Source organism: Anopheles gambiae, chromosome 3, assembly GCF_943734735.2.
Source record: "Anopheles gambiae chromosome 3, idAnoGambNW_F1_1, whole genome shotgun sequence".
Taxonomy (NCBI): Eukaryota; Metazoa; Arthropoda; class Insecta; order Diptera; family Culicidae; genus Anopheles; species Anopheles gambiae.
Window position 1 is genome coordinate 73,048,442 of NC_064602.1, and position 22,072 is coordinate 73,070,513.

Sequence of the window (22,072 nt, forward strand, 5' to 3'; positions counted from 1 at the left end):
GTAATGTCTCGGCCTGGGCCCCATCGCAGGGGTAAACGCTTGCCAGAATGCATACAAAATACGGGACGGGATAATTAATAGCTGTCACAGGCTCGACCGAAGCAGGCTGGGTCCAAGGGGCCTCCCCAAAGGTTGGGCAGCTAATGCAAGGCGCGTCGTCGAACGCTTTTCCCACTGCTTGGCAGAGCAAGAATGAGAAGAAAAAAAGCCGTCGTTATTGACAGCAATGAAAGTGGCGCAAGGCAGCAGCAACAGCAGTGGGTACGCGTGGCTTACGTACCCGGGAGGAATGTGCCTGTTCCCACCTCTTTGGCAGTGTGTGCTGTTGCGACCAACCAGGCAGCAGGTTCGATCGTCCGAAGCGCAGTTGTGCCCGTCCGTCCCTCCCATGGGAAATGCGTCGCGGGAATCGAACCGTCTGCGTCTGCCCAATAGTGGACGGGACTGGAATTACAAATCTAGGTCGGCTATTCGCTTTTATCGATCCGAATCGTCGTTGTCAGCACGTTTGATCGCCAAGGTACAATCGCAATTCCTGTTTTGTGGGTCCTCTGGACGCGAGCTGACATGACAACCAACAACGGGGATCTGAGATCGTGCCCACTCTGGGGACTGTTCGGTACGACCTCGGCACATTCTTCCCCAAACCCCCAAGGGCATGCTTCCCCAACATGGACAGAAGCCTCAAGTGGTAGCTTATTAGTTAACTATCAGCATCGAGAGAGGTTAGAGATCTCGTCGCTTCAAATCGTCCATCGGACGACAAGAATCGACAAACAGAGCCACCCATCATGTGCGCATTTCCTTCCAAGAAGATGATTGGCACATCATCTTTGAAGCACGAGAAAAGGTTGAGCTGTTTGTAGAAAGCACAGCACATATTAAACCATTGACTCTGATACAACCCACAAGGAGAGGCTTATCAAATTTCCGTACATCAGAATCTTGTGCAAATCTTTCCGGACCTTGCCTGCCGGCAGCCGAAAACTTCCCGCTTTGCAAGTCCTGAACGACCCAAAAACTTATGTCCATAATCAAGTAACCGATGTAGTTCAATTTGAGAAGTGAGGGGGGTTTGATTTCGGCAGGCACATGTCATGTAAAACGACGATTGGGTTTCACCGTCCCCCGCAGAAGAAAGCGAGCAGTGGAGAAAAAATAAATACTCTCATCAAATATGTCAATCGTTGTCCACCCAACGAAGGCGTACGACGGACGTTGTGACGGGTGCGTAAACTTTGTCCGGCAAACGTCCCGCCGGTGTGACGTCTTTGTGAACTTTTGTGTGGCCCCGGGGTACACTCCAAAGCCCGCAAGTTGACTATTTAGGAGTACAAAAACGGGAAGAGTACGAAAAAAGAGGAATAATAGACCAAACCAACCAGCACCAACCTTCATGTTGTCTGGGAGATTCCTGCCAAATTCGGAGAATCTTAGCAGCGCCCGGGGTTTGTGTGGTAACCGAAAGGAACGTTTGACGGAGAAAATGGTCTGACAGCCGCATGACGAGGGTTTGATGAAGTTCTCGCGAATATAATCCCTGTCCCTGATTCCAGGCTTTTTCCTTTTTTTGCTGTTGGCTGTTGGCAGGACCTCTTTTCTGGGGAATGAATGATACACACGTACACACCCAGGCCACTAGCGCGACCATGCAAATAGCGAAACATTTGTGCGATGGGTTAAAGCACCGCTTGCGCTTTATCGGAGTCATGCCACGGTCATTGAGGCACAAAACTGGCCAAAGCTGGCAAGCGTGCCATTTGCGAAGGACACGCATCACGGACAGTGAAGCTCTCTGTGTAGGCTCCTCAGTACACGGGGTGGTGGACAGGGACAGGGAGAAGCGAGTGTATGTGAGATACGCCCAAACGGTTTACTTTAGCACGTGACATGACTTTTTCGTTGTCACGTTCGGACACATCGGACGTCGGAGTTTGTGCTCATTCGCACCAACCACGGATGTTCCGTGTCCATCTTGTGCTGTGCTGCACCTACGCAGCATTCTCACATACACACATACACATACACACACGGCATGCATCGTCCTCCTGTCGCGTTTTTTTTTTGCGCGCGTTCCGTCCTGCACGCGCGCGTGTTGTTTGAATTCGTAACACCAAGCGCAACGGCACACGGCATGCGTACACACGGCGCGAGAGCTTCCGTAGCGAATTGCAGGATTTCTGCCCTCCCCTGAACTAACAAATAACGAGACGCATCAGAGGATGGGAGACGACACACACACAAAAAGAAGGCGATAGGTGCAGTGAAAAGCGTCTGCAGCAAGACTTTGGTCGGTGAGGGTGAGTGCGCCTGCATCTCGTCTGCATTTATTCCACCCGGTGCTGGTTTAAAAAAAAACGGCGTTCAAAATTCGTCGTCCATGTGTGTCCGTTTCCCATATACACATACGACCGGGGCTCTTTTGTTGCCGCGCTCCGGAATTAGGCACGGACGCTGGCAGAGCTCGAGCTTGTTGTTGGTTTTTTTACGCTCCTTTTGCAACGCAGGGATTACAACGACGAACGGTTGTACCATTGCCTGGGTGGACTAAATAAACTTAACCTACCCATAAGCTTACAGGCACGGACGCGCCGCCATGGCACACAAGGTTACCCTCGCGACCTGCAACAACGACCAGCAGCAACAGCAGCATCAGCACGATTGTGACCATTTCTGTGCGCTCCCAAGGAACAAACGCGCGCCCATCGCAACCCGCCAATGCGTTCGTGTTCTGGGATGAATTTTCCAAAAAAGGAAAAATCCACCCCTCCCCCAACACGTCCCACGGCCCGTCGCGGCGTGGCTGAATAATGTAGACGGGTTTATTTTTTCTACCACTCGTGCCCGGGACAATGCCGACGAGTTTCCCGTGCAGCAGCAGCAGCAGCGCAGCAGAAGACGAACCTTCTCACATTCCGCCAACTCCGGCAACCAGTCGCTCGACCCATTGGAGGGAAAGTGGTTTGAAATCGCGGAGTGGAGAGTGGTAAAGTCCTGCTGCAGTGCAGTGGGAAGCGGACTTGCTTCATACATAAACTGTGCACGCTTATCATCTTTATTATTGTTATTAAATTGTTCAATTTCTTCAACTCGCACGGGGTGCTGTGCGGGTGCTGCATTCTGCAGTTCGCTTTTGTTGCAATGCAATCCCTTAAATGGGGAACCTCGCAAATAGAGAGCGAGCGAGCGAGTACAGCTATTAAACGGTGTAGTGAAGACATATACGGCAAACACCGTACCCCGCTGCCAATAATTCTTTCAGGTGGGGAGCAATTGTTCCGGTTGTGTTCCTGAGCGATAAAGCTTAAGCAGCGCCCGATAGCATCTGCATGAGGCCCTCGTAAAAGCACCAAGCATCAAGTCCATTCTGTTGCGTTATCTACAAACAGTTACACAGTTTGAAATGGGTTTTAAAATGTTTTAAAACAGCCTTCCATTTATCAGCGTGGAACGAAAGGTTTACAAACTGGATGAAATTGAAAAATCTTCAGCAATGCACGTCATTGTGTTTTGGTGGGCAAGAACTACCATTCAATTAGCTCCGGTAATGATGGTTTCGTTCTTTATTGATTTGTAGCGTTCGACAGGGGCGCGTGGTTTTGCATTTTGCTCCGTCCCATACGTACCGTTCCGTACGTTCGTACCCCCGTGTTGTTGGTTGGCATCTCGGCGTAGGCACGCGAACTCCACCATGCCCGAGTAACGAGTGTGTTCTACCACTGCTACTCCGTCCGCCGAGCTCCCGGGAGCTCGATTGTTTATTCATTCTGCTGTCTATTTGTTGTTTAGCTGTTATTCTTTGCATTTATATTAAATTTTCTGCATTGCTTTTGCGCTGCAGGTAACTCCTCGGGCCATGGGCCTTGTGTGTGTAACGATGCATTCCACGCGGAGAACACCATAACCATAAACGACAAGGCGGTGGAGTTGGAGCGCACTGTATGCTCCTGTATGCAGCCTCACATGCTACTTCGCGAACTCGTCCGGCCTGCTTTGGGAGCGAATGTGTTTGGATGTGGTTTGGAATTGTGCGCGCTTGTAGCATATGCAACGGTCGATGACAACTTCGTGAAGCTGCGTGCTCCCACGGCAGTAGCACGGCAGTTAATAATGGCACCCTGGAAAAAGGATGCTTCCCGCCCGGTAGCTGACAAGGTTCAAACCTGTACAATTCTTCTATTGTTAATGCTTCATGCGCCACTGCCACACGGGCGCTGTCTGCGTGACAAGGGCACAGCATTTTTGCGTGTACAGCGGACGTCTTCGTGGAGCGATACTTCGAGGGACATCCTTTTAATGCCCTTTCCAATCCACCCCAAAAAAAAAAGTCAACCGACATAAACACATCCTCGTTCTGGACGTACAAAAAAAGGGTCACAAAAAGATCTCGTACATGACATCCGGCCGTGGATAGTTCGGCAAAAGAATGAAGCCAGAACAGAAAAAGGTCTTAACCCGAACCGCGTCGAAGAAACAATAAGCGATTTTGGACGGGGAGGGGTAGCCTTTGTTTCCTCGGTTCCAGCGCCGAGTCATAATTATTACCCATCTCTTCGGGCTTGGGTGGCCCCAAAGGTTCCCCAGAACAATGGAAACCAACATGTCCAAAACCCTGGGTCGGAATCATATTAAAATATAATAACAGACTCAGCATGACCGGAATCGATCGGGGCGTCCCCCTATCACGGAAGATATTGAATATCTAAAGGTTAGGTTATTTTTTCTGCTTCTTTCTGATGGTCATAAAAATCCGTCCCATTCATTTTGGGGGTGTCCCACCACGGGTTCCCACCAGCCAATGGACAGGCAGACACGGCGAGAAGCTCAGGTGGGTCCAGAGGCGTGTACGTGACCGGGTGTGAGGTGTGATCTATAAGACACATGCCCAAGGTTCTGTCCCTTGCAACAATCCGCTGGGGGAGTTCGGACGACAAACAGGTCCGAAGAAGTGCGTGTTTAATATCGTCCTCGCCGTTCGTTTCGTGAATTATATAGGTGACAAAATATTTTTATTATTTTTCGTTCCTATCACTGCGTCTCTCACCCTCTGTTTTTTTTATTCGAACTTTATTTCTTACCGTTTTGTGGTACACCGGCTGAGGAAAGGATAAGCCCTGCGACCTGCAAGACCTGAATCTTCTGGCGCCTTCCCGAACAATAATGACGTTGCGTAGAAGCGCTTTTTCCTTTCTTTTGCTGCGTAAGATTGGGACCATTTTTTCTCGCTCTCCTTTCTCTCGCACTCAGCTTTATGTCTAACCCTCGCGCGGGACCCTAGGGACGTAAACGAGTCCAACAACAACAGCAAAACATGAAGGAAAAAGATTCCTGTTTATTGTGTGCCACCTTGGCTTTGGGGGCAGATTCTTCCACCAGAGGCTCTCTAAACGAGAGTTATAAAAACGAAACACATTGCAAAAGGTTCCGTTCCGTCCGGGTAATGATTATGCTATGAAAGCCTGCGTACGTGTCCGTGTCCACCGGTGTCATGCTCGCACTCATTTGCGCAAGATGTCCGTCCAAAGAGCGAAGAAGATTCCAAAGATGGACGGTGTGGACATTTCTTGCCCTGCCCCTGGTAATACAGCTACCGATGGTGCGATGGTTTTTATGACGACAGGTCGAACTCATCTTGCACGAGCGAGCCCCATGTAACCTTTGCGGACCCCGTCCATTCCTTCCCTAACGTCAGGATCTGGTACTGGAGGCCACAAAATGACGCACACAACGTACGTTTAGTTGTGCATTAGGCTGGGATTGATCCCAGAAAAGGAAAAACGGAAGAAGGTTGCATATTACGGCCCGTGTCCCAGTGGTGTTCAATTTAACATCGATTTCCTGCCACCGATGTTACAAAGTCCTTCGTGTTGTGGAGGCTCCGCAGCATCGCACTGACCCTACACCCCTGCCTATGAGCGTTCCCGCTCAGGGGGATGGACGACAACGTGTGCGCACTTGACATAAATTAAACGAATGCGCTCACACGTAATAGGACGCTTGCTGGAAGCAGACGCCAAGGGCATTGCAGCCATGCCAGCAACAGCACACAGATTGCAAGTCCCTCAAGACACTTTGTTAGGGAGCTTTTTTTTGCACCCTTCCTCCCTTGGATGTCAACTTCATGTACATTGGAGGAGAGTTTGCGGCTGATAAGTGGCAGCTGGCCGTTGTTCCCAGCCTGGATCCTGGACCTACTCTCCCAGGAATATTGCCATATTCTTCAGACTTTTGTCAATAGTTCTTTCTGTTTTGCGCCTCCAGCCACTTCCATCACACACACTCACACTGACCGGTGAAACTAAGAGCCTCCTTTCCTTTCAATGCAGTCGATAAGGCCACTATCGGTCACTATCGTGTTGCTCTTTTGCAATGGCAGATCCCTGCAGAGCGTATCGATGGAAGCAGGCAGGCTACCTCCTCATCTCCAAAGTTGCTGGTCCCAAAATACATTATCCTGGGTGGTTATAGAAGACAACAATATACAGCAGCTCGGTGCTCAATGGTGTGTCCTTCGCTGGTGAGCGGACGACATGGGGCGACATATTAAGTCAAGTACAAGACAGCAAGGCTCTACCCTTGTCTTTGCTGGCCCTTTCCCCCCTGCATGCCGGTGATTCACCATATCGTGGGACGATATCTTTAAGGCCTCGTTTAGGACATACACAACCACACACGCTAAGAGCATATCCTTCGATATCAAGGATCGTTTGTTTCGGCAACGACCAGAACATCGGACAAGAGATTGAGATGGTAGAGTGTGTGTGTGTGTGATGGGAGATCCTGGGTGGGCGTGAGAATGAAATGGACAGGCCAACAATGCGGGACATCAAGTCGCCCATGGAGAGGACAGACACGAGGGGGGAGAGGCGTACGAAACACCAAGAGGACATCTTAATGCACACACACGACACATCTTTACCCCGGAGAAGCGGCCCAAACGGTACAAAACACTGTGTCTATTGTCTTCGTACGACAATGACATTGTCATGTAGTTGCTGTGACTTTTCTTCTGCCGTTTCTTTTTCTGCTCGTGGATACGACAGGCACTACATTCTTGCCCTGCCTAAAGTGTTTGTGTTGCCTCGAACCGTGCTGAAGCTTCTTAAAATGTTAAATGCTTCACTGCCCGGACACTCCGGCCGACTGTTCGGAGATGAAGGCGAGGACACCACACATCCGCCTTGACATGGCGGAACTCCACCGGCCTCCACAAAAACCGGACACGGATAATGAACACGGGGATTAATAGAAAATATATGTGCCTTTGTGGCTACTGGAAGCATGAGCATGGGAGGTAAATCCTTGTCAGGCCTAGGCCAAGGACGGATGCCCACAGCATCATCAAAACGTGGTGTGTGCCATCATAATGCTTTGTATCAGCGTCCTTCATGTGCTACTCTCTTTGTTATGGGTCATTTTTCACGCTCTTTAAAGCAGAGCGGAGATGGCAATGCAATTTCTTTTTGCGAAGGACTTTCCCACCCATCAAGGACAGTTGAAGGTGATGGCAAATCCAGGACAGCAAACGGCGACCTGCAAACGAGAAGCATCAAGCGATTGTCATTCCATCATAGTGATAGCCGACGCGGTTGGTGATGCGATAAACCGGTCAATGGCTTCGCAGGAGTTTGCTTCCTCAAAAGTTCCCTCCCGCTGTTGTCGCGGGGTTTTTCCATTTTGCGCGCAGAATTATTCGCCAAAACCCGACCGTACCACCACACCGGTCTGAACCGATTTGGTTTCGCGTCATTTAACAGCGCCCGTGCGGGGCACGATGGCTGATGGCAATTGATCAACCCCAGCTCCATAGCGATTCTGCAGAAATTGCGCGTTGGTAGTGGGAAGCTTCTCGCACCATTTAATCGTGCATGAAATGGACACGGAAAGAGTGTGGAAATGGGACAGAATATGACGCCCCCTTCGTCTGGCGTAAAGTTGACGTGCGATGGAAATCATCTTTCCCGCGAAGAAGCAGGACAAAGCAAGGACACAAAGCACACGGGGAAGAAGAAGATATTCGATAAATGCGCCACCCCGTTCTGCCCACTCCCAAAAGGGTCAATGCCGTATCCGAGGGGACACCACCACGGGGATAGAAGCGACCGGAGCGCATGATCGGCGCCAGGGTGATTATATTTGATTTTTGATAATGCTGCCAACTCGATACCCCAAGCGAAATGTAGCGTTTTCCGCAAAAAAAAAACCCAGGCATATCAGTTACGCGAGCTAGTTCCGGTTTCCGATTTCCAACAGCTCCTGGCGGGGACGTTCTCCGTTTTGCAGGCTAGTTTTGTTTTTCGCGTGCTTTTGGCAAAGTTGGCCCGGCACCAACGGGTCTGGCCGCGTAATGACGTGGTTAGCATATTGGAATCAATTCTGCTGCCAGAAGCGGCTTGGAGTTCTCGATTACCGAAGCTCCGAGAAATGAAAGAACCAATCCCACTGTCCAAACGAGGAAACGAACTCAACTTTAAGTACAGGAAGAAGAGTAAAAAGAAAAAAAGATTAAATCTGAAGCCCGAGCGCTGTTGACTTAAGACGCACCAAAGGCTTTGATTAAAGCACGAATCACAAAGCTTTTAGCTGCTTACAGGGAAGACAAAATGCTTCTTTATTTTGAGCTCCGGGCGTCACACTTCGCGTCGCATCGGGTCGTGGATCGGGTCGTAAAAATCAGCAAGGCGAGGTAAACCAAAGGGATGGGGAGAAACGAAACGATATCTCCATATTGTCTCTTTATCGCGGCTCCCATAAAATAGGCACCACATGTCTGAGTGTATGTGTGTGTGAGGACGCGTGGTCGTTGGTTTAGATCGCACGGTAAGCTTCTCTCGAAAAAGCACCTCTCTATCTCTCTCTCTCTCTCTCTCTCTCTCTCGTGCAAGATGGCGAGCGATGGCGGACGGGTGTGGGAAGCGATTTTTATGGCACCGTTTTGCCCGTCTGCATTTATTTAGAGCCAAGAAGGACTTCTAGAAATAGACGTGCGAGCATGTTTTGAGCGGGTGGTGAATGAAGAAAGAACGAGTGAATGCGATGGATTGAACGTCAAAGGCACACACGAGCACCAGTTCTAGAGTGGCAGGCCGCACGTCATAAAGGTTTCTACTTTGAAATGCCTCCAGTGTACGTGTGTGTGTGTGTGTGTTTCTGTCAAACACTTTACCGGGAAAAGGCTTCTAGCGATGGAATGGTGTGTAAAAATTCGTACGAAGCTTAACAGCAGCAGCAGCAGCAGTGTCGTAAAAAGCGAATATCCCGCATTGGGTCCTCCTAGAATGCGGGAAAGGTAGGTGCAGGCCCCTGGGGCCACGGCCGTCATATACGGGGCTGCACCGTGGTGTGTTATTTATGTATTTTTGTTTCCGTCCCCGTCCGGTCGGAATTGTTCCATTCTTTCCAATAGCGAACAAGCGACCTCTAGGTGACGCTCACACGTGAAAGTCATCACAACCTGGGCGGAAGGAAGTGAGACGGCTTGCCAGTAGTAGTGTGCCGATGCGATTTATTTCATAGCCTTTCCTGAACGGTGAACCCTTTCGCTGATGCAAGAGCACACTCAAACACACACACACACTTCCCTTGGAACTCGTACAGGAAGCGTGGCTAAGGAAGTCCCATTAACAACATCCGACACGCAATCCCCGCTGAGGAGAGTTAGAGCTTTTTGTTGTGTGCTCTGTGGGCCCGGTTTTGAAGGATTCGTTCAATATGTTCCGGTGGTTAAATTTTACGGTGGCAGGATTTAAAGTGACCCACCAGGGTAATGCCACCACCGGGTGCAGCGAATGTTGGGTTGGAAAAGTAAAAAACTAATGGGATTTAGCTGATTGAGTTATTGCGTAACAGGGGTTGCTTGCATTAATCTCTTGGTCGCTCTCTGTCGCCTGGTAAAGGAAGATTGCAGTGAGAAGTGGAACCGATTTGTGATCCAGGTTTAAGGAAGATTTGATGGCTTTTTATGTAGCGAATTCTTGTGATTCGTTTAGCTTATTCCCGTGAAATGTCATAAAAATACGCTGCCGCTGTTAATTCAATCAATCCATCATGGTGCTCTCAGCCGTCTCAGTCTCGTCTTAACAAATTCGTGCAAAATTGACACGACAATATACATCCATTACGGTTTATCTTCCGCTCTAAATTACACCTCCCGGCAGGTACAGCGCTCGAATTCATCTGAATGTTTTGTTTTTATTGCCATCAGCGCTAAATGGATCTCACCCAGCACCGAGATCTGATTTCCTCTGTGCGAAGATCATCTTTCAAAGCACAAGGCGGCGGCACCGTCAGGCACTGTTTCATTTTCAGCCCACCAATGAAACACACACACACACATGTAATTTAAGGCCTCAATTTTGGGCAAATTTTTCCCCCACGCACCAAACGAGAAGCCGTTGAATACTGAAGGTCGACCTACTCACATCATTCTACGCGCTTCGGGCCGCTAAGTGCTGCTGCTTCTTGGGCTCATAAAACGGGGCTCATAAACGGAAGACCGTTCCAGCAGCACACTGACAGTGCGACATTCCTTGCCGATTGCTATCAAAGGCTCCGTCACGGCACATGTTGTGTGTCGTTCGTCCGATGGGCGTATGGGCATTTGGCACATATTTTTTTCGTGCATGGGGTCCCCCATTACGGGGCCCCCCGGGACAAATGTTATTTCAAGCCCTCCGATTAGTCATCAAGGCACCGGTGGAAGCAGCAACAACAAACACAAAAATAAACGATCGGCCTTGTGTGCCAAGCAAATCGAAGCTAACCCGTAAACGTAAACATTGGCCTTCGGTGTGATAAATATTCATAAACACATGCGAGAAAAGCGATGAAACGGTGGGCCCGGGAAGGCAACGGTTTCGCTTTTATTGCATACTATTAGGCGTATACCTGAAACGGCACGGCAGGCACGGGCATCTTTCTACCTGCCATTTCCTTATTAAGACACTCTTGCCGCTGGTCCTTCGAGCCGGATCGTGCTTGTGCAGGAGCAAACCTGTAAAAAGGGGACGATTTTTTCAATTTACCTACACTTTTAAACTAATTTTATGGTCTCACTCGACACTGTCCGGTGTCCAGATGTGTTGATCGATGCAGGGACGCCGCCTTTACGACGCATCCTCTAACCCGCCGTTATCCTTGCAGCCACCTGAACCCACGGAGAAACCGGAAGCCGGAGATAAATGGTGCCCGGGCCGGGTGGGTTATGTTTTATGGGCTTTTCTGCTGCTTCTCCTCACCCCCTCTCTCCCTCTTTCTCTTCACTCTCGTCAGTGGCACAGGATAGAGGAGTGCTTTCAAAACTTCTTCTAATGGCCACAGCCAGCCAGGACGGCGGGGAAAAATAAATAAAATTTAAAGAAAATTGCTATTACCGTTCCTCATTATTCTTCACCACTCCACACGCCATTTCGGGGACCATTCGGACCCCTTGTGCTATCATTTTTAACTGTCCAGGTTTTCCTCAGCCAGCCAGAGGGAGAAAGAGCCCACACTCGCTTTTCTTTTACGACGCATGGTTAATAAAATTCCCGTACAAATAATTTAACATAAATTATGCAAATATTTGCCGCACAAACCAACCGTCCTCTTCCTCGGTTAGCGCACGAGCGCGTCCATCTTCATCTTTCGTTTGGCGATTTTGACGGGACGGTTGCTTTGGTTGCTGTACCGAAGGCCCAGGAGGCTTGAGTGTCGAGTTAATTGGAGTAGTTGTCTGCGTCCGTTTGTTTGTTAGCCCGTCTATCCGTCTGGCTGTCTGTCCGTTCTGTTTTTGTCCATTCTGGCCACTTCCACTTCAAAACCCATCAAAAGTCTTCAGGCATGCTTTCGCCAAAAACGTGTCTATTGCTCGATGCTTGTTGTGTTTTTTTTAGGGTCGCTTAAGATTTTTTAGGCGCAAGTCGTAAATCAGGGTAATAGTTTTAATGGAGGTCCCAAGCGTTTGTTGTTTCTGCTTGCCACACAGCAAAGGTCTGCCTAACACCGCACGCCTAATTGACCCCGTGGTGCGTGGTTTAAAGGGGGTTTGATGTTGTAAAGCTGCGTCCCATTTCTTAAACCCTGGAACCACCTTGCCACTTAAAGGGGTCATACCATTTCTGGCGCGGGGTTTTATTTCTCACTTCCGGAAGTTCCAGGGCACGATGACATGGGCTGTGAAGCGGGACGGGAGTTACGAGATGGTAAAATTATTTGCTTACGATCATCATCGTTTGACGAGCGTCAAATTAGGGTCGAGCGTATCTTTCTCTCTGTCTCTGCTTACCATTGCACACACTGAGTGTAATTATTTAATTGATGCACTTGGCGCACACCAACTACCGTAACGGGGAGCGTTTGATGTGTCTATGTACTGAAGAGAAAACGAAAGAGTGCATATTAAACAGGGATTGGTGCGATTGACAATTTGCTACAACTGCCCAAAATCCAAACGATGTGGCATGCCACAACACACACCTCAGCGAAACAGTCCAATTTGATGCCCAAAGGTGGGCAGGACGCCATTATTCTAGAGCGCTTTGATCTTGTTGGATGTCTGTGATGTTTTTGTCCCGAAATCAAAAAGGGGAAATTCGTCATTCCAGGAGTCTGTGTGAAGTGGCTCCACTTGGCTGACAAAACAGGATACGAATTACAGTAATCATTCAGTGCACACGAGCATCTGCATCGTCCACTTGCTCTGTGTTGTGCGCTACTGAAATCCCGGCAATCTCTACCGAAACTCGCATCGCATTATCATACTCTCGGCTGACGGAATAGTGATAAGACACGTTGTGTACTCACGTTTGATCGATAATTACACTGTGAAAGGGAATGAAATTTATGTACACTTGCTTGCTTGCCTGCTACCACCTCCAGTCAAGCCAAGAAGTCTCCGATAGTCCAAGGATCTGACGCAACTCAGGTCCAATTTATCTCCCCCCGATGGTGCCACTCCAAGCAACACTGGTTTGGCACGAGTTTGGACACGAGATGAGGACCCAGTTCAGCACTTCATAAATCATCGCTCCTTACACGCATCGAGCATGATTCTTCCTGGAAGGACCACCTTGCTGACGATGATGATAATGATGATGATGTTCCGGGATTGAGTGGCGCTACCAGGAATGATGCTGATGATGATGATGATTCGGATAATAATATAAGTGATAGGCTCGATGCTCATTTCACCTGCGGCGTAGAGTTTGTACCAATTATAACCGCAAACTTCCCCGTCCCCGGGTGCCGTGTATCCGCTCACGCAGCCTTGTACTGCCGAATGGCGATACAATTACTGACGCCAGCCTGGACGCGTGCTCACATATGACGCATTGCCCGCAGGCATATCACGCGGTCAAAGCGAGAGATAGAGAGGGAAAGCGCGATTCAATCGATTCGATACGACCTGTTCGATCTTGCACCCTGGGTAAAGGGATACTCCAGTCTGCTTCGGCTAATCGAGTACTCCTCGCCTGGTGCCATCATGGAGGCATCAAATTAACGTCACTTCGATTGCCGGATTCTGCCGCGAGCGAGAAGCGTGGTGATTGTCACACACGCGCGGTAATCTCTCACTCGGGCGGTCGCGGTTTGATGTATGTTTGACCTGTCATCGTGCTCCCCTCCACCCTGATATCGGTATCGGCCATTTCGCGACCTAATCATACACCAGTGCTTCATCAGCTCCAATCTCCAAGCATGGAGTCACCGCTCCGGCGGCAGCTATGAGCGCTGTTACTAATAAAACCTTCCAATTAGACCGTTTCCCAGGGAGAGACAGTCGAGTAGTGGAATGAAATTAATATTCCCATTCGGGATGTTCGGTTGGGATGATCTAAAAATCAATTTCGACAAACTTCAAAAGTTTTCACTAATTTATGTTCTGTTGCCCGTGCTGTGTTTTCTTCACTCTCTCTGTTCTGTGTTTTTGTGTGTTTGTTTCTACACCTCCCACTGAATCGGTGCATTGAATCGAAAACTAATCACAACTTTTTCTTCCTCTTCTTCATGCTCTCTCCCCCTACAGGCTGTCTCCTGGACGGAGTTCCGCCTTCAGCTCCACCGGATGTACCACCGCGCAATCCAACCATGAATCGAATGAATGGACGCGTCACCGGCAATCCTACCGAGCTGGGTGTAGACTTCGAACCGTCGTGTCTGGTCCGGACGCCGTCCGGCAACGTTTACATTCCGAGCGGAAATTTAGGTAAGTACATTGCCAGCCCCTGCGTTGGGAGGTGAAAATGGACAGGCGATCAAATTTCTGCTGGCACCGGCACTGACCACTGCGCGTAAAAACGGGCCACAAAGTTGGTCCAGGTTTCAATCAATCCAGGCTTCCAAGAAGAAGGTGTGTACACACGGCACAGCGCTGTGCAAAACGTTGCGCTGGAACACGAGGAACCTTTTCCCAGACCGATCGTAACCGATGTTTTCCGGTTGATAAATAACTCACCATAAATCAAGGAGATAAACAAACACAAAACCTCACACGTTGGAAGGGATTGCCACCCCCTCGGTGGGGGGGGGAAGTTTGTGTTTGGGGATGCGCCTAGAGTGGCCCAATACATGGGGAAACTCCCGCCTCTAACTAGGGGTTCTCCAGGCGGGGGATTTGTAAATAAGATTTTCCAACGAAAAATCCCTTGGTGAATTTTTAAACAGCGCTCACGAAATGTGTGCTTCTCCAAAACCGACCCGTTTGTGTGTGTGTGTGTGTGTGTGTGTGTGTGTGTGTGTGTGTGTGTGTGTGTGTGTGTGTGTGTGTTGCAAGCGAAAAGGGTACCTACTTGCCGGGTGATACATTCGGGTTGGCTGGTGTTTGGCTTGGAATAATTGAAACGTATCAGTGATTCATACTTGCCACAATTGGATCGAACCGGTGAATTATTGAGCGGTAAGGACCGGCCGGGGGTGATACCGTAAAGTGGATTTGCCTGGCACTAAGGTGTTCGGCACTCAAGATGTTTATGGTGGGGTAGAAGCTCGTAATTCAACACCCATCCAACTCACCCGCTCCTCCCCCACCCATCAGCGTAATGCAATTTGGGAAATGGAGAAGAAGATTTTGTGTGACAACAGGAAACTATCTGCTCTTGTATCGTCTTCTTGGTGGAGTTTGCTAGAACGATTGCGCAAACCCCAAAAAGTACTCCAGAAGTTACTACACAGACATATCAAAACGAATTCAAAGCAGTTTCAGCTCACAACTGTTCGCACACGTGAAAGAGCAAACCGTTTATCCGGTAGCATACGAAGGGAGGAACTACTGGAGTGAAAACTTCAACAAAAACTGCTTGGAAAACATTTCACGAGAACGCCATAAACTATCCCCGCATTCGCTAATAGTGCCTTCAAACCACCGGGAATGCGCTTTCCCGGTTTTTGTCAGCACCATGGGTGCATTATGCAACCAGAATCGGTTGATTTGTCGAAAGGAAATCACTCGTACTGAGCGTACAGAGCGTACGAAAACAAATTGCCATTCTTTGGCACTTGACGGTGGCAGCATCTTGGGAAAATACGGGAGGAGATACGCTCGTAAACAAGCCGCTTGAAACGTGCACTCTTGCGCGATTCTTTTTGGTCCGGCTTTCGTCCTCTCCCCCAGTGGATCACCCGGGGTTCGCTGATTGTCAAAGTAGCAGCGGCATGTGTGTTTGAGCACTGGCTACCAGTTCCGCTGTAAAAGGTACCGATTCGAAGGACTTTAAGCCCTTCCTCTCATCCAAAAGCCGAAGAAATCAAGAGGCGATTTTGAGCTGCCGTTGTCTCCCGGCCATCATACGCTTGTTACCGGGAGCGTTTTACATCAAACGATTGGCCACTTTGGCCGAGCGATCATGCTTTATTCGCTCGGCAAAGAAAGCTCCCAGAAGCTCTTGTGAGAGCAGTGAGAGGGAAGGATGGTGAAACATCCAGTAAGCACAACAACATACCAACAGCATGGATGCCTTTTTGCAGAAATCGGGGGGAGGCCCGCATCATCATTATTCCCAGGGCAGGGGTTCGTTCGGGAAGAATGGGACATTGGCTGTCGAGGATGAAACACAGCACAAACACATCTTACCGCTTTTGGTGCGCTCTCTACCGTCTTCAACTGTCTTGGGTTCGGTAAGGAACCCTGATGATGGTTACCCCATCTTTGGGAAGAGGGGATGTGAAGACAGTTTTGCATATTTTTTGCATCCCGCATCCAACAGGGAACTCCCCCTCCCACGAGTGTAAGAATGGTGCATCGTAATGGACCGTCAAATACGTACGCGTCACTCTGCTGCATAGGTTCGCAGAGACATTCCGGCAATTCGGTTCACTGGTTGAATGTGTGTGCAATAAGCGCAACGGAGGCTCAACCTGGGCACCTGCGGGTGAGCTTGGTCTTTGGCACAACGAATGCTACCAATATTGCCATTCTGGTCGTCGTCTTGGGCGTTGTGTTGTGTCAACCGAGTTGGTAGTTGCTGCTGGTACAAATCACACACACACACATGGTTGTGCTGCACGTACACGTCACCACAATAGGAAACAGAAGGGAGTCTAGCCGACGAACGTACCAAGCGGTATTTATATGCTCCTGCCACTCTGGCGCTGTGTGTGCTTCACCAAACAAGCGAACGACGTAATGCAAGGGATTTTCGTCGATACGGACCCTACGTTCTTGGTCGTATGCGTTCGGTTGGAAAACTTGTTCCATTGATGCTTACAAAAACCTTTCCTTAGGTGGTAGGCGAAGGTAAAGACACAACGTTCTCGCCCCAACGAGATTGTTGGTGCTTCGGCACTGGTCTTTACTCAGTGTAATGAAGGTGAGGGCGTCCAAGATGCGATCCAGTAATGTTCGATGCGTGTGGGATGCTCGTTGTTGCTACGACACACCACACACTAATCCACCGCCGCAAAACGAAGGACCACTTTCCTCGTGGGAAAAGCGGGACCAGTAAGCCCTCTGGTTGACGTGTTGAGGATTTTGCAGGGCGTTGTAACAATGTCCTGCATCGTCAACCATCCCTCCATACTCCGGGACGCGTCCGAGTCCGTCCTGAGTCTCCCTGGGTGCGATTTTGCATGTAGCAGAAGTTGTGTACGACACGATGTGCATAAATTTTATCGGCAAATCCGTTCCGGCCTGCAGCCGCCGCAACCCGCTCGTTGCTGGTCCTGGGGTGATGGTTGATCATTTGATTTCCCTGTCCTGTTCCTCTAGGAGCACGTCCTTAGTCAGTCGACGGTTCTTCCCAATTGCTCCCACGATTGGGCAAGAAGCTGCCCGAGATAAAGATAAAGATCATTCATTAATGCAATTAGATATATTTTATGTAAAACAGACACCTTCAGGAATTGACAGCGGTGGGTGAGGAGGAGATCGTGTACGGGTCGTCTTCGATTCTGTATCGATTCAGTTTTCAGCCTCCGATACACGGCCGGTCGATGCATGGGTGTTTTGTATTCCGATGCGCTCAGGAATTGCCATTCAATGTGATAACATGCTCCGGGAATCTGGCCCTTGGATGGACGATGGTAGTGCCTGCCCTCTCCTCGAAGCCTATGTTTATGCAAAAGCGTAATCCGCAAACTCCATTCAGCAAAACACGACCACTTACAGCCTGGATGCACTTGGACGCATCTTCACACTGCTCCGAACTGCTCCTCGGACGGAGCGGTTAGAGGCACGAGCCGTAAGTTGATGTTTATCTCGTCTATTGATTAAATAATTGTAAATTTTGTGGCTTCAAGCCGTACGTGCCAAGTGGCGCTTTCGCATCATCAAGATGTTTCAGGGCTTGTGAATGGGTGGGAATGCAGGCGAGGCTTTTCCCCCAGAATTTGCTTTCGGTTCAATTCTCACGAGACTGCAGACAAACCGCAGCAAAACGATGGCAGTAGCAGCATGCACCGTGACAGTTACATGAACATATGTATATGTAAATATCCGTAACGCGACTGGCGTTTCGGGGCCTTCTCCCACACTCCCTTTCCGCTGTCCATTAAGGAACATCGTACCAAGGATATCGGGAGACGAACGACAAACTTGATCCAACTGTTCTGTTTGGGCTCGCGCTTCGCCGTACCGCGCGCATCGTTATCGCGTAAACACACACACACACAAGATGCAAAGGGAATTATTTGTTTATTTGCGTTTGCCCGCACAAGCGGGAAGCGGGAGCGTGTAAGAAGAAAAATTAAACAAATCCAAACAAAGTGCGATGCAACGTCGAGGCTGACGACAAGTGGGCTGGCACAAGCACTCGACGGTAACAGAGGACAGGACCCACATGCACCAACCAAACACACCGAGTGCGTATGGGCATCACATCGCTCTCTCTCTCTCTCTCACTTGTCCTCCCTTTGGCAACCGAAATTACCCCAAAAACATAAATTTCCGACACTCTTCACTTTACACGGTGCATCTGTCTAGAGATGGTTGTTGTTTTAAATTGAGAAAATATGTGCACATCACTTGCAGCCCGAGTCGGAAAGGTCGGGAGAGAATTTTCCCCCTCACAGCAGCAGCGACTGTTTTTTTGCTTCAATGTTCGAAAAATCGAGCCTTGAGGGTGCACCAACCAGCAAGATAGACAGGAGTGCATTTTAAAGTTTGCATTGCCCCTCGACCGTCCATGGGTCCTCCTTTGCTGCTGCTGATGCCAGGCCAGACCAGGCGGTTGCCGAACACTGCTTCGTTAGTGTGTGCACTCGTGGGGAAAAAAACAAATTGCCTTCATGAGTTTCAGGACGAGCTTGGTTGTGTGTGTGTGTGCTGGATGTAGTTTCGGTTGCCGTTCTTTGAAACACTTTGCCTCTGTCGAAAAACTCTGTAGGTCACCCGCTACGGTGGTTGTACCAGAGCGTGTATGGCGTTTGGTGTGTTAGGCACTCGTTGTTGTATATTTCATACTTATTCCGTCGATACTGTGTGTGTGTGCATTTGTGTAAAGTCGTCTACCCGCTGGTGTATTCCAACTTCCGGGGAAACTCTGTAGTACGGTTCGTAACAGATGAACGATTGATTCATGCGATCTGTTAGCATCAGGCACCATACTTCAGACACATATTCATTTGTAGCTGCAGAGTTTGATCTATACAGGCTTCGAGCGAACGACCCTTTTTTTTGTGTGCTCCTCAATACCCACTCAATCGGTTAAGTAAACACTAATTGATAAATGGATTCGTGTGTAGGCCGTATGCCTAGGAGGGAGATAGCAATCGTTTTCAGAACCAGAAGCTTGTTTTCTTTAGTGTGTAAAAAGCGAAACGCAACACATCATTGCCAAGTTACGTCAATTTTCACGGGAAAACTATCTTGGTACATCAAATGCAAAATCTGTAGCTATGATGGACATTGGGATGTAGGCCTGCAAGCAAAAATGCTTTCCTTCCTGGCCGCGTTACTCAAATTCCAACTACAAAAAAGAAAGGACAAACTCAACTTTATTGTGATTTTGTTGCTGCTCTTCCACAGAATGGAGAGAAATTGGTAGGATTTTTCCACTCGGACAACTTTCCACGAAACGGGTCCGGTGCATCCTGCAGAACGGCCCGAAAAACTAACCTTAATTATTGACGAGGTTGATCACGTTCCCGTGCGCTTCGTGCTTTCAGGATCGCTCCGAGCGTGGGCTCAATATTGACGAATAGGCCAATTCCGATTGAACCGATGATGTGCCTACCTAATGAAAGCTAAATGCTGCTCGATCCTATCTCCGAAAGGCTGTTCAATGATTTAGTTCAAAGATAGACATTAACAACGACCGGACATACGATAAAACCAGATGCTTACAGGAAATCTCTTTTAAATCTTGCTGTTTCGGTATAATAGCAAAAAATAAACAGTTTCATTCGATTGGAACTTATCCTTTACCGTCGGTTCCGAATCGGGTCCATGTTATGTACGCACCAATGGAAAGCTCCTGGAGACGATAAGGCATTATAGATTCATTATTAATTCCTTTTAAACTAAAGCACTTCTTCACGAATGATTGCCAATGGGGGGGAAACGTAGGAGTAATGACTTCAACAACAGCACAGCTTCAGCAACGTATACTTTGTTGCTGCCATATCAGCAAAGCTCATCCAGCATGAGCCCTTGCCATCGTCTGCCTCACTCCGAGGCACAGTGTGAGGAGCAAGTTTAATTTACTCCCATAATTGCTCGTTGGTTTTTCGTTTGACATCGTTTGTGACTATCTATTTTTGATGTGCTGCCTTCAGGAGCTTGAATTCCCCTCCCGGGTGGGAGGACTCCGTCCGACCGTCATTGACAACTCGTAATCGACCGAGAGATTTCGGTGTGCAGCAAACGACATCACATCAGGACAGAGCGTGCCTTCTGCGAGATCCCAGTGCCCTCCCGGCCCGGGCTAATGGGATGTTTGTGGTCTGCGGTGGTTGGTGCCCCTGTCTGCCATGAGTAGAGTTTAATAAAAAAAAAACAGAAAAAGAGAAAAAGAGAAGGAGAGTAAGAGAGATTGAAAAAACGAGAACATAAACCTCAAAACCCTCCGTTTGACAGACGAATCCTGAACCGTGCGGACAGATCCGTCAACTCCCTTGTTGGAAGGGGACACGCATTCAAGTAACCAGGCAACTCATTTTTTTCCTCTTCTTTAACCAATATGCGTCCCCAGCTTGCTCCCACACCAGACCGTTCCTCCCACCAGCTTTTTGGTCAACCGCAGAATGTAAATTAACGATATTGCATTCACATGTCCATCAAATTATCGGAACAATTACCGTCACTCGAAGCCTCCGTACGGGGGGCTTAGCACTCCGACTCGGTGCGGTTGCTCCAACCCGGCTTTATGTGTGTGTGTGTGTATGTGTCCACACGCACATACATTGAGTGCGTGCGTGCATACTATCAATTAGATTAAATTAAATTAAAGACTTGAAGTGGCGCTCGGGCGCAAATGTTTGCAACGTCCGCGGAACTGTGGGGATTTTCGTCCCATTCAGCGCAATTTCGGGACCAGCATCGAAAGCACTGCTCTCTTGGGGCTTAACACACACTCACACACACATAAACACGCTCACACATCCATCGGCAATGCAGTGTACTTGGGTTGGGTTATGGTGGGGTTGAAAAGCAATTTGCGTTAATTTATAGTCCCTGACAGGAGGGGGGCCCGTACGGTGGAGCACACTTCGTACCCTAGCTACCGGGTGGTGAGAGAGCTTGAGGTTTTGCACAAGCCGACTAAGCCGACCCGACCTTACCCAGACCTCTACCTCTTCCCGGATTGACGGTCAATGGCCAACGGTTGGACACACGTGTGGACGGCAGGTCCTTTCTTGACCCTTTACAAGCTGTGTACCGCTGTGTGGCTCGTCTTTTGCGGTGCGGTACCCGAGAAAAGTACGGTGACTACTGCAACGTCGGAGCCTCACTGACAGTTGTGTCAGTTAAGTTGCAACGGTACTTAACGCTGTTGCAGTGCAATTTCCCAACCCTGAAGTCCGGCCCGGGCTTGGGAATTAAGGAAGAGTGTTTGCATTCTGTATGCTGCTTTTTTCCCCCCGTTCCCTCCCAACACATGAGTGCAATTAGATGATTACTGGTGCAAAGGATTGCTGAATGATTAAAGGCATCACTCAGCAGATTCTAGGAGCTTCCTGCACACCTCGGTAGACTCGGGAGTGTTGTTCGAAGATGGCCACTGTGTGTCCCGTTGCCTAATTTGCGTTCGAGACCATAGTTAAACGCCCATTCCTTTGGTGAGAAAATGTCTAGGCAGACTGAAAAGGTAGCAAATTTGCGTCAACATTCTGAGAACGAACCGTTGGTGCCAATTACAGGGACACAGAGATTAGATTTAACACAGCATTTAAAGCGCTCAAGCTGGATGATCGGCTCGGGTCGACTGATGACATCCACCCCATGTGCATGCTTCTGAACTAGCAGGCCAAAATTCTTTCCCACTACCACACCGCTCCAATGGACCCAAAAACACGAAACACACGGATCCCAACCATTCGGCAGGCTTTGAAGTCTTAACCACCTGGGCGTTGCAGCTTTTGGGGTTGCGTCCGGCTTTTAATGAACACCTTACCGCACGTGACCGGAGCCTGTGCGAGCCTGTTCGAGCAGCAGCCAAAA

The 22,072-nt window shown here is 49.1% G+C and overlaps 1 protein-coding gene across 9 annotated transcripts in view; it reads left to right on the forward strand.

The window, feature by feature from the left end:
• The window catches only part of LOC1269465 (teneurin-m), a 515,515-nt gene that overhangs the window by 398,273 nt on the left and 95,170 nt on the right, over window positions 1-22,072 (forward strand). For all 9 annotated transcript variants that reach the window (XM_061655799.1, XM_061655800.1, XM_061655805.1 and 6 more), the window contains one exon: window positions 14,006-14,185. In XM_061655799.1, the coding sequence (XP_061511783.1) occupies window positions 14,006-14,185 (180 nt within the window). The remainder of the gene's footprint in view (window positions 1-14,005; window positions 14,186-22,072) is intronic.